The following is a 13,785-nucleotide window of genomic DNA, read 5'->3' on the forward strand; positions in this document are numbered from 1 at the left end:
TTGAAATTGTAACGGCCTTTTAAGGTGATGAAAAGACATTTGGTTAACTGACTTAACACTCCTCTGGACTCAGGAAACTGAAACCTTTGAAATATCGTATGACATATTTTATATTTGCAAATGAGATCATTGTCTTTTAGGATATAAGCACACATGTGTATTTATTTTTTATTTATTTTATTGTGAATATAGTTACTAGGCTTACTTCTTGTTAAATCCACATAATGTTTAAGGCAAGACAAAAAATTACTAATGTTTGAAAGGTTGGTAGATAAATTATAATTACGGTGGCTTTGTTTATAATGTAGTAACAAGAACACAATGGCTTTGTTCTTCCAGGGGACGTTTTTATATTTTTCAGTTCAGCCAAAAGATTTGTATCTACTTTTTGCTTAACTAAAATATGTAAAAACGGAACCCCTCGATTTTATTTTAAACAATTATTCAACATCATCTGAAGTTTCCACAATTTTGCAAATTATTGGAATATCGCCTACATGTGTTACGTCATTATCGGATGGCTTCAGACTTTCGCGTATAAAGTCGTTTTTGAATTTCTTCCAATCACAAACTTTTAAATAGTGGGCAAACAGGGCTTCCCTTGAAGGTATCATACAATCCATGTACAGAAGCCTGCGCTCCCAGATGTTGCCAGGATTTTGCTTCTTTTCTAGTAGAAAAAACCTGGGAAGGGTCAGACACTGAACCGTGGTTCTGGCCATTATCACTCGGTGCTCCATTGTCTCGCCCAAGCCGAAAATTCCTCCAAAAGTTAGAGTACCGACATCGATGAAATGACTTTCGACAACGGGTGTCTACAATGAGAAACTGAAGAAAGTTAAAAACTGCCAAATAAATTATATTGTTCTAAGACTAAGGGTATAATTTTGAGTGATGAATTCTTCCGTGGACTTACAGTTGCACAATTACTGCTCGACGTAGATCTAGAACAAGACGATGAGCAAAAATCACTGTCATTCTGATCACTTTCATCCTTATTGTAGACAACAGGAGAAGTATGAAAAGGCGCTCTGAGCTCAAAGCTCAAATCTTCTGTATCAGATGAGCTTATTTCTATGTCATCTTCATCTTCGCATATCTCCCAAAAATTCTCGTAAATGTCTTCGTAAATAAAATCATTTTCGGTTTCAGAGAATACTGTAATGTTTGACTTTTGATTTGAACGCCGCAATGTAATACGTGGTTTAGGCGTCGGTAATGATTTGACCAAACCACATGCTTTTTCAATATCTCTTAATTGCATTTTACGCATCTGTGTGATTGTTTAGTTAATAATATACATTACAATACCAGGAACTAAATTTAAATGTCTTGTTGAATGGTATACTTTGTATAAAACACTAATATTTTTGCCTGATTACAAAATGTCTATTTAATGTGGACGACTCACCGTGCGATTGAGTGTAGAATTGTGTTCATTTTCCTTGGAACTGGTACTCGAACTCTCCACAATACCAACTATATCTATTTTCGAGAGATTCTCCGATTTACTTGGACTGACCATAGTGGATCTAACGCCTTGTCTAAACATTTTCGACACATCGCCCGCAGCCGTTGGCATTAGTTGAAAAACCTTTTTTCCCTTTTTCACGCTTACCTAAAGTAAGAAATATGGTTAGTTTTAATAGTACCCACTTATGTTCAATTCCGATCTGCTAACACTCATATTTAGGCATTGAAGTATCAGACATTCTCCACTGAGCACAAAGTGAACATTTGTCATGGAACCTATGTCGTCACAGTATATGGTATCCAACGGATGGAATTGCTTTAGCCTCCCGAATCGGCAGGCTTCCACGATCTAGGTAATATTTGCAAAAATGTAGTTCAAGTAGATAACATTTCGATAAAAATGGCAAGTAGTTTGTTAAACGTTGCATGTTGCCATTTGTTGATTGTTGAATGGAAACAGGGTAAGGCAGGGATGGCTTTTCTGAGATTGAGTATTGTGTGGGAAGGAATTAAGTGTACTTGCCTGGTCATCGTCGAGAAAATCAAAGTAGTCCAGCGCCTTGAGGGCCCGTTTCTTCTCGTCCCAAATCTTTGTCATGTGGGGCCCGAGAATCCTCACAAAGTCATAGTCGAAAAGCACCAGCAGCTCGCAGTAAGCTGTAAAGTGAAGCGTTCAATAGCTACTAGCGATTTCTCGAATTGGGCACATCGGCTGCGGCCCGGACTCCATGGAGCAGTGGCAACTACTGGTGCTGGTGGCGTGCATCTGTTTTTAAAAGATTGCCAGCACGCGGAGTAACAGGCACAACAGCCCAAAAATCAAGCCACACGACTGCGCCAATGGAAGGCGGGTGTTGTTTTGGGCCAACCTATATTCGACTGAATACCGGGCGATTCCGGTTCTCGGGGAGCTGGCACGTGACGGACTCGGGCGGAGGGTATTTTGTTATTCATTTTGATTGAATCGAATTAGGACTTAACGTTGTTTATTGCTGATTAAATTGGTGGGTACAGGCAATCGCAAATGAAGCAACAAAAATCAACAACTTCCCAATAAACACAATCGTACCTATCGCGTGCTTGGGCTATGTATTTCCCATTTATTTCGACATGAGTCGCAAATGTTGCAGTTTACCTAAGTAATTTTCTTATCATCTTTAAGTGCGATAAAATTGCCAAAAAACGGAGTAGCACCTAGATTTGCTTTGCTAAATTTTCGCAATTTTCTTTGCGCAATATCCAGTGTTTGTATAAAAATATTAATTAATCAGAAAATCATTAACCCCTGCTAAGCTTTCTTTAGAATTGTTTTTAAACATAACTGCAATTATCGCCTGTACTCATCTTTGAATTTTTAAAGTCAACCAAATAAAAAAACCATAAAAAGGTATTTAAAATATGGCAATTCATTTTAGACCCATGCTATATGCTTACTTGCTGCTCTAAAGGTGCATGTACGTTTGATACCCTCTATCAGCTCAACATCTCCCATCATATCTCCAGGGCCGAGAATGCCTTTCACCAACTCATCTTTCTCCTTAAAAATTAAAGTCAACTGCAGAGTTATTGCAAAAAATAAATGCATTTTTACCATGTCGTTGTCTTCAATCATATGCACTTCCCCGGATATTACAAAAAACACGGTTATAGGCACATCCGATTGCCTTATGATAGTTCGGCCCGCATCAACAGGCATCAAGCGGAGCACAGGAACTAAGCGTGCGCGTAGTTTCTGAGGGGATTCTGGTCACTTGTGATCCTACTCAAGTTGAAACTACCTTACTGGAGTAAAACAAGTTAAGCATCTTAACTTGGCAAATAACGTACACAATTTCATTCTATCCGGAATGGTGCGTCTCACGTGCGGTGTGCGAATTATTATTTTTTCCTGCAGTGTAATAACAAATCTCTTATATTACATTTAATATATATTGTGAAAACATATAATTACCGCTGCTGTGAGGAATCCTGTTCTGGGCCGTGCCCGAACCCGAGTGGATATATTCCTCTTAACGTACGAAGTTACCTTGTGGTCGTCATCGCTGTCTTTCCACGGATTATTTAAGCTCACCATGCGAATAACTTTTTTAAACAACGCCTTAAGAGCCTGAATTCTTTTGACCTCTGCAGTATCCCTTAAACGCCTATACATGTCCGCAAGTGTTAGCAAATATGAAGAAAAATAGAAAAATGTAAGAAAAAAAATGATTTTAGTTCAATTTCTATGACATTATCTGAAAATAATTTCGAATTCTATCGTGTCAGAACGAAACACTGAAAGAGGCTTAAGACCATTTCACACAAGTTGAGTTGTACCTATTATTTTAATTAAAATTTTTTGTTGTATTGGTGATTTTATATTTTAGTTATATTTATATATTTTTAATCAATTTTGCCATTAAAAAATGTTTAGAGATAAAAGTATGATTGATTTGCTAGTGATGGATTTTTCAAAAAGTCAATCTCATGCGATTAAGAAAATTATTATTCATTAAAGATCGGCTTTTGTTGGCTTACTTTTCAAAACGTATAATCATAATAACGTATGATGATGTACCCCCTTTTTTTAATTGGGCAACTTGGGAGAGTGTTCCTCAATTTGCTTTGACATACATTTGGACTTCACTGATATTCACATAAAACATACCTTAAAGTTTTATTACTGGTACCGAGTATCTTTTAAATATATTAGCAAGAGTATTTCAATAAATAAATACTGCTACTTAAATACTACTCCCCACGAAACATTCGGAGTTTAGGTGGCGCCATCTGTCGAACTATATTGCCAATACTAGAAGTGGTGGATACACCCTACATACAGGTAGTGGAGACACCGTCTGCTGGTAGCGGGGACATAACCCGCAGCTATCGAAAAGTTAGAGATGGAAAAACTTTGGTGATTCCCTAACAACCGTCGATATTACCGATGTTTTGAAAACATCAATGTTCCTCCACCTCCAATCGTTATTAAAAGGTTGTTTTAAAATAGTCGCTTGTATTAGTCGCTTGTATAGCACTTATTAAACTTCAAATGGATGCCAGTGTGGAGGAAAACGCTTCTCATCAAACGGAACCAGAATGTAAGGTAAGTGTGGCTGTAAATAGTGGATTTAACTCTGATGAGCAACTCAAAACTTTCTCTTTTTTCAGTTGGCCAAATCAGAGGAGGCCGAGAAGCCATCAAATAGCATTGGCCTGTTGCCGGTTATGATTTTCCTGGCGGCCACGGTGACCACAGCGGTGATGGTGGAACTCCTGCCCCATGCCAGCAAGGTTTTTCCCTGGAGTTCCTCGGTTTCCACAGAAGACCAGCAGCAGCCACCGCCCACCTATGCGATCTTTGGGCGGAGTCCCACGGAGGAGCATCTGGTGCATGTGGTGAAAGTGCTGGAGATGTTCGGCTACCAAAGAGTGGGCGTCAACGAGAGCTGGAACCTGCTGTGGGCCCACGACTATCCTTTTCTCTCCCTCTCCAGCCTCAAGAATCTTGGCCAGCATCAGGTGGTTAATCACTTACCGGGCTGCGGCTATCTCACTAACAAGGTGGACCTGTGCACCACCCAGCTGCCATTCCTGCCACGCGCCTTCCGCCTGCCATCGCAGAGGGAGGAGTTCCTGGACTACGCCAGTGATAATCCGCAGGCTCTCTTCGTCCAGAAGCACAACGAACACCGGCACATCAAGGTCCGAGCTCCCGCGGATATTGCATTAGGGTCCAATGATTCCTTTGTCCAGGAGTTCGTCCAGAGACCCTTCCTGGTGGATGGCCACAAGTTCGACATCGGAGTTTATGTGGTCATCACCTCTGTGAATCCCCTGCGAGCGTACATCTACTCGGGCGACGTGCTGTTCCGATACTGTCCGGTGAAATACCATCCCTTCGACGCCGAGAATGTGGACAAGTACATTGTGGGGGACGACTATCTGCCCACCTGGGAGGTCCCTTCGCTGCGGAAGTACTACAATCGCTTTGGTGGCAGCATGCGCACCGTCTTTGAAGCATATGTTCGTGACCAGGGCATGGAACCGGCCAAGATTTGGCCTCAGGTGGAGCACATAATCCGCACCACGATTGCGGCAAAGGAGAGGGACATCGTCAATATTCTACGCTCGTACAAGACCCACAACTTTTTCGATCTGATGCGATTTGATCTGTTTATTGACGAGGATCTAAAGGTTTTCCTCATGGAGGCCAACATGTCTCCTAATCTTTCTTCAGCCCATTTCAAGCCGAATTCGCTTTTGTACGAGCAAGTTCTGTACAGCGTTTTCAATTTAGTGGGCATTCGACCACTTACTGCAGCAAGTGGCACCATGTAAGTAATTGTTATTTAACCACCCGATGAGTCGTAAAATGTATTTATTTAAAGGTTTGGCGAAAGCAGTGAGATGATCACGGCCGATAAAAACTTGGCCACTGACCTGAACAAATGCGCTGTCTACGACTGCGACAAGTCCTGCAACAGAGAGGAATGCCATCTTTGCTTGCAATGCCTCAGTGGATCGGAGTACAAGATGCTACAGCAAGCTCATGAGGAACACCTACATCGCGTTGACATGAAGCGCATTATTCCTCAACCAATTGTACGTAGAATACTTCAAATGTTCGGGAATTCTAACTAAAATAATCCTTACCTTCAGCACGACCTAAAAAGTTTCCACATTGTGGAGGAAACTGCTAATATGACGAAGAGAAACGCTTGGATGACCCGCTGGTTCTATAACAAATGCCAATTTGATGCTGCCTGGTGCAATTAGATAATTTGAATGTAAACATCCGCTGTGACTTAGTAACCTCATATGCTCAGCATTGGTAAATGGCCACCGATTGTACTTAATTCGACACTGATAAATGTTAATGCCCAATGGTAAAGAGTGCCTTGCAGTCATAGGTAATCAGTTTTATTTACTATTTATAGAATATTAATCTAGAGCTCGTTTTGCTCTTAGGTGCTTTAAATTGACAGCTAAAAAAATGTACAAACCAAGAAAACCGTCCCTAGATGAATTCGATTCCTTAGCTCTAAAATAACATAAGCAAAAATGGCTATCCTTAACTTTATATATTATATAAATATATATATATATATGGTAATGAATTAACCTGTTAAAGAATAAAAAATAAGTCTTCCAGTTTATTATGATCAAAAATATATCAATATATGTCATAAAATGACAGCTATTTCGTTGATCATTAATTTATTTATTTTCAAGAAATAAGAATCACTTAAAAAGTACCAAATCTTTAATTTCGTTGCCAAATATCACATTGCTAATGGTCAAACCCGTTGTTGCGGCAGGTCATTGTCCAATTCCACGAGACAAGAGGGTCCGATCCGAGCTGGAGTTGTTGCCAGCGTTCTCGGCCATAATACCTTCATACCTCCACCAATATCGACGACTGTGGCGACATTGGCCGAGCAGAAAGGAACGTTAAAGCGATGCCGGCTTATTGCTGCGCTGCTGCAGTGCCTGTATTTGTGCCTGTACGATGGCCCGGCGTACACTTATTGCAAACCGATAAGACGCGAGATATGTCAATGTCAACATAAACATAAGCAGCGGAATAAATACACATGGGCAGTGGCAATCAATGCCGCTCTGGTCGCGCAGAATCGCGACCTCGTCGCAACCCGGGCCATAATCGGAGCTACACGAGGAAATGTCAGGTTTGATAAAATATTGGCCGGCACACATTCTTACTCAGAGTGGAGAGCTGTGCGAGTGCTTTAGTCCAGACCGTGAACCAGGGACCAGGGACCAGGGACCAGAGAATAGATGGATGGATGGACGGACTGGACATAAGTCCGAGTCGCCAAGTCGCCAAGTCGCTGAGCGAAGCTGAGCTTTTTTGTCGAAATGGAGATGAAGACGACGACGAAGACGCTTTGTCGGCAATTACTTGTGGCGGTGTGAAGCGATGGATTTATTGCCCCAACAGCTAATCAACCAGCTGAATTTATCGCTGACTTCATTCGACATTTAGAGGCTCCATACGTTGTGCATTAGTTGTGATTGCGCCATGGGAAAATAAAATGCGCAGCTCCATACTAAAGGGACACTGATCGGGGATCGACTGATAGGTGCAAATTGCTGCTCGATAAAAAGTGGTTCCCCCGAGCCCAAATCAGTGCAGGTTCCACAACATCTCGGTTTCTCTGAACTTCGGTACTTAAAAGGCATTTGAGCTTCCGTTTAACGGTCAAACTCTGCCCCCTATCCCCCAGTCCCCTATCCCCAATCCCCTATCCCCCATCGTGAACCCCATCTCGATTCCCCCGGAATACCGGGCGTAAACAACTTTTTCTCTGTTTCGGCTGCGGTGCCATCGTTCCGTAATTAATAGCGGCTCATGCGTGGCAATTTAAATAGCCGCTAATTGTAACCACCGTCAAACAAAACCAGTTAAAATGCCAGGAAATGGCCACCGTGCAATAGGTAGAAGGCAGCGCCATATAGCCATAGCCATCGCCATCGCCATAGCCAGAAGCAGCTGCCGCTCGCACTCCACTCCACTCCACTCCACTCCACTCCACTCCACTCCACTCCACTCCACTCCACTCCACTCGCACTCGCACTCCTTTCCTGAAATTTGTAATTTTGCTCTTAATGCCGGCGCATATTTCATTTGCATCTCGGAGCCGAGAAGCCAAGAAACCGAGGAGCCAAGAAGCCAAAGCGCAAACCAAGAAGCTTAGGCAACTGGCGTAAATGAAGTACTCTGCAGGATGCTAATGTGCGACCATGGGCGAACTGGTTCATTACTTCTCTCTTGGCTCATTTCGAGCTTATGCTTAACACCGAGTTGGCTTTATGCTTTAGAGTATATTGGGTAGGTTTTCGGTTTAGTCGGTTTCGAGTATGCAAATTCCTCGGCACCAACATCTGTTCTTCGTTAAGGTCGTTACCTTGATGACACCACCGTTAAACGAGAGGACGAGATCCCATTATTTCTCATGCATACGCTCATTGGCTCGTAATCTGATATGCGTACTTAAGTTTCCATTAAAAAACTGATTGCTGTTAAGCAAGTATTTCCTCGGGAAGTCAGAATTTTTTAACTCAATAAAGTACTTGATTCCATTGCAAAATCATATATGTACATACATAGATTTAGTTTCTGCCCGGCCTAACCAGCGCACATCTTTTTTATTTAAGACACTGCATGGTGTTGTTTTTTAGTGCCGAAATCTAAAGTTTTGGTAATTTGAGAACCACATGCATGCATAGTACTGAGTATAAAAAGTCTTTTAGGATCTTGTTGCTCTAAAAACTTTAATAATATCGCCGTAATAGTGCAATACAGCACATTCTGTGCACCTAGTAAAATCACAGATCCAAGCGGCTTTTATTGCATATGCAATTCATGAAGATGAGGAATGCCATGTAGTTCGGCATTCTAATTAAAGTCATGCGGCTTAATGCTGTTTTTATAAAAACAATTTTGTTTTAAGTAAGCATCTTGATGCAACTTAGCCCCCTGATTGCTTGGAAAACTAGTGATTACCTGAATAGTCGCAGTAACGGACGAAATTGGAATTGCTTGCCAGATAAATGCGCGGCATAGGATACAACTGGCTGATGCGATTGGGCCGATGTGATGATGCATCTTGGCCGCACCGCACAAACAAAGAGAGCTGCAAGGGACTGTGACTCTGACTATGACTATGACTATGACTATCCGGTTTAGTGGCCAAAACTTGGCGGATGGCAAGTTGGCAGTGGCAACTGCGATGCTCATGGCCTGGATCAATTTCAATGCCTTCTTGCATCCGTTAGGTGACCTCGAGAACTTCAAAGAATTTGAATAGCTATTGAAAATTATGGTGCATGGATGAAATGGCCAGCGGCCAAAGAAAAGTGTTGGAGCTGCCGGTTCCCATATCCCACAGTCTGTGGACTCGGTCCGCTTGGTTGCCACTCCAGAGCTCCAGAGCTCCAGAGTTCCAAAGTTCCAGATCCTTGTCTTCCTCCACACAGATGTACTCGTACGTATGTACATGCACTCTCGAGTGTACTTACTTGACCCTAGACGGTTGGGTTCTTCCTCTTGCCTTCCCTGCGAGATGAGATACTTTACGCTATAAGTTTATGCAGATAAATGCGCCAACGTCTTTATTTTGCAACTAAACAAGGGCAGCAACAGAAACTTTTTTTGCGATTTGACATGGAGTTGAATTTTACATATTTGTTGGAAGATTGGAGATGCACACATAGGAGGTATTTTAATAAAAAGTTCAAAGCTTGCACAAAGTATTTATTATATTATTTATTATATATTTTATTTTCTATTTATGTTTAAATGTTTTTAAGTTTTTTTGTAATCACAAGAAATATTTAAATACAGTTTTAAAGGGGTGTAATATATATTTAGTATTTTTATAAATTCTAGCAATAGTAGAACCCTTTGCTAAAAACAGATCAAGTTTAGAAAAAAAAACTAGTATTTTTATTGTATTGCTACCTAGATGAATTGGTCGCTTTAAACCCCACATAATCATAAATGCACCCATTATACTTTGCACAGGACTAGTGCCAAAAATGGGTCGAGCCCCCAAAAAAAAACTCACTTTCGGACGCAATATTGATCTATGTTCATTGCCAGGAGATCGATTAAATATCAGGCGAAAGGGAAAACGCAGCAAAAGCCACCCGTGGCTCCAGTTTCGGATTGGTTTGGCAAACGCCACCCCGCGACCACCCACTCGGCAGCGGAAAACATGTGCCTATTGACAGAATATTGACAGAAGCTATTTCACTTTTCGGGGTGTGACAGACATGCCGGCGTTGCCTTTGCCAGGGCCTTTGCCTTTGCTCATTCTTTTGGCGTTACCGTCGACGACTGCACCACCCCCACCAAGTACACAGAGAAAAAAAGTTTGATATAAATTTTAAATATTTTAAACATTGTAAATTGATTCACATAAGCGAGCGTCCATAAATTACGTACTGAATAAGCAAAGTTTGATATAAAACAGTATTCCTTATATTTTAAATATTTTAAAAATTGTAAATTGATTCATATAAGCGACCGTCTAGTAGCCTAGTTTAAACTTAAGTTTTCACAGTCAGTATAAATAAATATTACTTACTGATTAATCGAGATTATATGTTAATTTTATACTTTTAATTGTTGATTATACTTTTTAATTCTTTTTCCATAAAGTAATAATTATGTGGGGTAAGAAGAGATAGTAAATAGAGAAAACTATGGTATACATGGACAGTCTTTAAGATATCATACTAGGCTGGACCTTGCAGCATCGATCTCAGTCTTAATGAATTCGTGTTTTTTAAGCTTAATAAAAAAGTTTTTTCAGTTCTAATATGAAATTGAAATGTTTAAAAAATATAGTTCATAGTTTTTTTTATACATATCAAACTGAAAGCCTGCTAGCACAGAGAACATATTTAAGTAAAATCTTCATCATCAATTTTTTTCTTCTTGTGCTGACCCACCTGAAATGAACCACCCGAGCAGCCCAACCAACCAACTTGCGGCGAACTGGAGGAGGAGCAGTCGGAGGAGTTGGAGTCCAGGGGAGCTGGGTTTCCGACTCTGCCAAAAGTTTTGACTGCGATTCAATAAACAAACGGTATTATTAAATAATGCGCTCGTTTCGCAGCGTCGCAAGTTGGCCGAGAAATCGGTTCCGCTGCCCGATTTGTCTTATGCAGGCGAGTGCAAATGGATTAATATCCCATATTCCATATATCGCAGGGCCCAGCCCAGCGACTCGCCGCCAAATTCGGCGCGGCTCTGAAGTTGAGCGGCGCTCCGCTCGGAGGTGTTTTAATGAATGTTGCCAGGATACAGGTGCCAGGTGAGGCCATTTTGTTATTTTTATTTGCTTTGACAGTCGGCACTTGAGCACCGGAGGAATCGGTGGAATCGGAGGAATCGGAGGAGTCGGAATCGGGCCCGCAAAATGTATATTGGCCAGTGTGCGAAAGGCTGAACAAGCGATCGGAAATCCCGCCATGCGGACGCCTTTTGCCAACTTCAATTTTAACTTTTCGCCGGGCTGCAAGTGCGAGTGCAATTGCCCGCCATCGGGCATCCAAATCCTCACCCTGGTGTCCCCCTCGTGTCCCGCCGCCACCTGTCCCGCGCTTCTGCTCATCATCCGTGTCCACGTCCATGGTATCCACGCGCATCAACACGTCCTCTCGGAGGTCCTCGAGCCTCGAGGTGAGTCCTCGATTGACCCCCCCGCCACCACCCGAAGGCAGTGTGCAACAATTTAGATGGGCTCCCCGTAGATTCGTTTGCATACGGGGCCATGCATGAATAAATCGAAATGACTAAAGTATGTAAATTGCCGTAGATACATATATACATACATAGTGTGTAGGAACGTGAGTGAGCACGAAACTTTGAGCAGGTGAGGTCTGCACCATTGTATGAGCCACTCAAATTAACGCCCAGGAAATATGTGGCGTGCGACATTGGCACCTCTATTATAGAGAATATTTCGATGCACGATGGGGGAGGGAGCAGATAAGGCACACACAATTAAACTCATATTTTGACTAATGGTAAATTCCAAACTGAAAGGGTAAGTGTTTCCCTTGAACGTTTACTTTCTAAACAGACATGCCAAATGGTTAAAGAACTCCATAATAGCAAATCTTAAAACAATAATTCAAAGATATTTATTATTCTAAAACTGAAAGTATACGAACTCTTTTTATTCACAACATATGGAAATTTGAAAGGTTCTTAGTTTCTAAACCAACAGCACAATAAAAGTGCAAAATTTTTCCATTCCAAATAAAATTGTTCTCTTTAGGTTTGTGTGCTTTATTAATTAAGGCATTATTAATTTCGCGTTTCTTGCTCACTAATAAACTGTTAATAAAAATCTTATTAAGCTATAAAAATATGGAATGTAATATAAATTAATAAACAATTGCTATGTTACTACTATAAAGTTTTGAATATTAAAACTATTCTAAACAAATATGCCAAATAGTTCAAGAACTCCATAATAGCAGAAGCTCAGAGATATTTACCATTCGAAAGCTGAAAGTCCATGCATCCCTCCTGTAACAACATATAATAATTTGAAAGGTTGTTAGTTTCTAAACCAAAAGACATTTTTAGTACACACAAGAAAAAATTGTCATAGAAAATAAATATGTTACAAGAATTTTAAACTATTGGATATTACAAATTTCTCAAAAAGGTGAGTATTAAAATAGTACCACTATAGTATTAGACTTTTCGGTATAGAAATGAAAATAAAAAGTATACGGGTTATGTTATTTGTTATAGAATTAATGCAGGCTTGCAACTTTTTTTTCCAAAAGAAATTTTTCTCTTTCAGTTTGTGTACTAGAAGCACTTAATAAAGGCATTATTTCTTTATATTCTTTCATGTTTCTAACTTACTAATAAACTGCTAATAAAAATCTTATTAACATGGCAAGCTATAATAAAATTGAATGTAATATAAATTAATAAACATTTTCCAAGTGGCCTTGAAAGTCACTATTATAAAATTTCGAATATTATAACAACTCATTGTCCCATAAACTCCAAGGATATGCAAAGGTCTTGGCCCCATAAAATATTTCCCCCCATCTATGCCTCTTTTTTTTTTTGAAGAAAGTTTAGGTAATTCATAAATCATTTTTTATTGGAAAAGTGTAGCTCACTCTGGGTGGCTGACCCCAATTGGGCGATTTCAAAAATCCGCCCAGCTACTTGGTCGGATGCACGTAAATCCAGGGAAATCTCGCCGAAAGGGACTGGCATTGGCCATTAAGGCAGAATTTGATTTGCGATCGGGGGTCAGTTGCGTGGATTGCGTGAATTGCGTGAATGCGAGAATAAAATGTATGAACGCCAATAGGGAATAATTAAGTATTCCAATATTCTCGCCACAATCGGCGGATGGGAGCTGGGCTCGCATGCAAATAAAACCTCAACAAGTCAAACCGGAAACACAAACATTTCGTTCAGTTTGCCTTTCACAAACCTACGGCAAATGCCCTGAGGTGTAGGTGTGGAAAAACTCCACAGAACTTAGAACTCAGACCTCGGATTTCGGATTTCGGATTTCGAATCTCGGTCCTCGGTCCTCGGTCCTCGGGCTGGTCACAAACAAAGTCGAAGAGCTCCAACCACCTGAGGTTCTCCACCAGCACCCATACTATGTGTATGTGCTGGGGAAATGTGTGTGTATGGCCAGGATTCATGCCACCATTCATCCTGTTGTATAAATTAATGGAAAGTCCAGTAGCGTGTTTTGACCATGGTCGGTAACCATGGTGTTAGAGCTAACGGCTGAAAATAGAGAGAGGTCA

The 13,785-nt window shown here is 40.9% G+C and overlaps 2 protein-coding genes across 7 annotated transcripts; one reads left to right on the forward strand and one right to left on the reverse strand.

Annotated features, from left to right (window-relative positions):
- Positions 1-267: 267 nt before the first annotated feature.
- On the reverse strand, positions 268-3,692 carry LOC108148225. 4 transcript variants are annotated; one of them, XM_041709322.1, is made up of 9 exons: positions 3,425-3,692; positions 3,257-3,361; positions 3,065-3,205; positions 2,908-3,007; positions 1,997-2,130; positions 1,682-1,822; positions 1,412-1,618; positions 917-1,273; positions 268-815 (listed from the first exon to the last, which is right to left on the reverse strand). In XM_041709322.1, exons 1-9 carry the CDS (start codon positions 3,623-3,625, stop codon positions 441-443), a joined length of 1,761 nt encoding a protein of 586 aa, XP_041565256.1. In that variant the 5' UTR covers positions 3,626-3,692; the 3' UTR covers positions 268-440. The 4 variants fall into 4 exon arrangements, with proteins under 4 accessions (XP_041565256.1, XP_041565257.1, XP_017130629.1 ...); XM_041709323.1 differs by having other exon boundaries at positions 269-815; positions 2,908-3,010; positions 3,065-3,186; positions 3,425-3,531; XM_017275140.2 differs by having other exon boundaries at positions 270-815; positions 2,908-3,010.
- Positions 3,693-4,393: 701 nt separating this feature from the next.
- LOC108148206 (probable tubulin polyglutamylase ttll-15) lies at positions 4,394-6,538 on the forward strand. 3 transcript variants are annotated; one of them, XR_001774547.2, is made up of 5 exons: positions 4,395-4,558; positions 4,624-5,789; positions 5,844-6,057; positions 6,115-6,365; positions 6,424-6,528. XR_001774547.2 is itself a non-coding variant. In XM_017275114.2 (4 exons), the coding sequence occupies exons 1-4, from the start codon at positions 4,505-4,507 to the stop codon at positions 6,229-6,231; spliced, it is 1,536 nt and encodes a 511-aa protein (XP_017130603.1). In that variant the 5' UTR covers positions 4,394-4,504; the 3' UTR covers positions 6,232-6,538. The 3 variants fall into 3 exon arrangements, 2 of the variants coding, with proteins under 2 accessions (XP_017130603.1, XP_017130602.1); XM_017275114.2 differs by having other exon boundaries at positions 4,394-4,558; positions 5,859-6,057; positions 6,115-6,538; XM_017275113.2 differs by having other exon boundaries at positions 6,115-6,537.
- Positions 6,539-13,785: the final 7,247 nt, after the last annotated feature.

Source organism: Drosophila elegans, unplaced genomic scaffold (genome assembly GCF_018152505.1).
Source record: "Drosophila elegans isolate 14027-0461.03 unplaced genomic scaffold, ASM1815250v1 contig_476, whole genome shotgun sequence".
Classification (NCBI taxonomy): Eukaryota; Metazoa; Arthropoda; class Insecta; order Diptera; family Drosophilidae; genus Drosophila; species Drosophila elegans.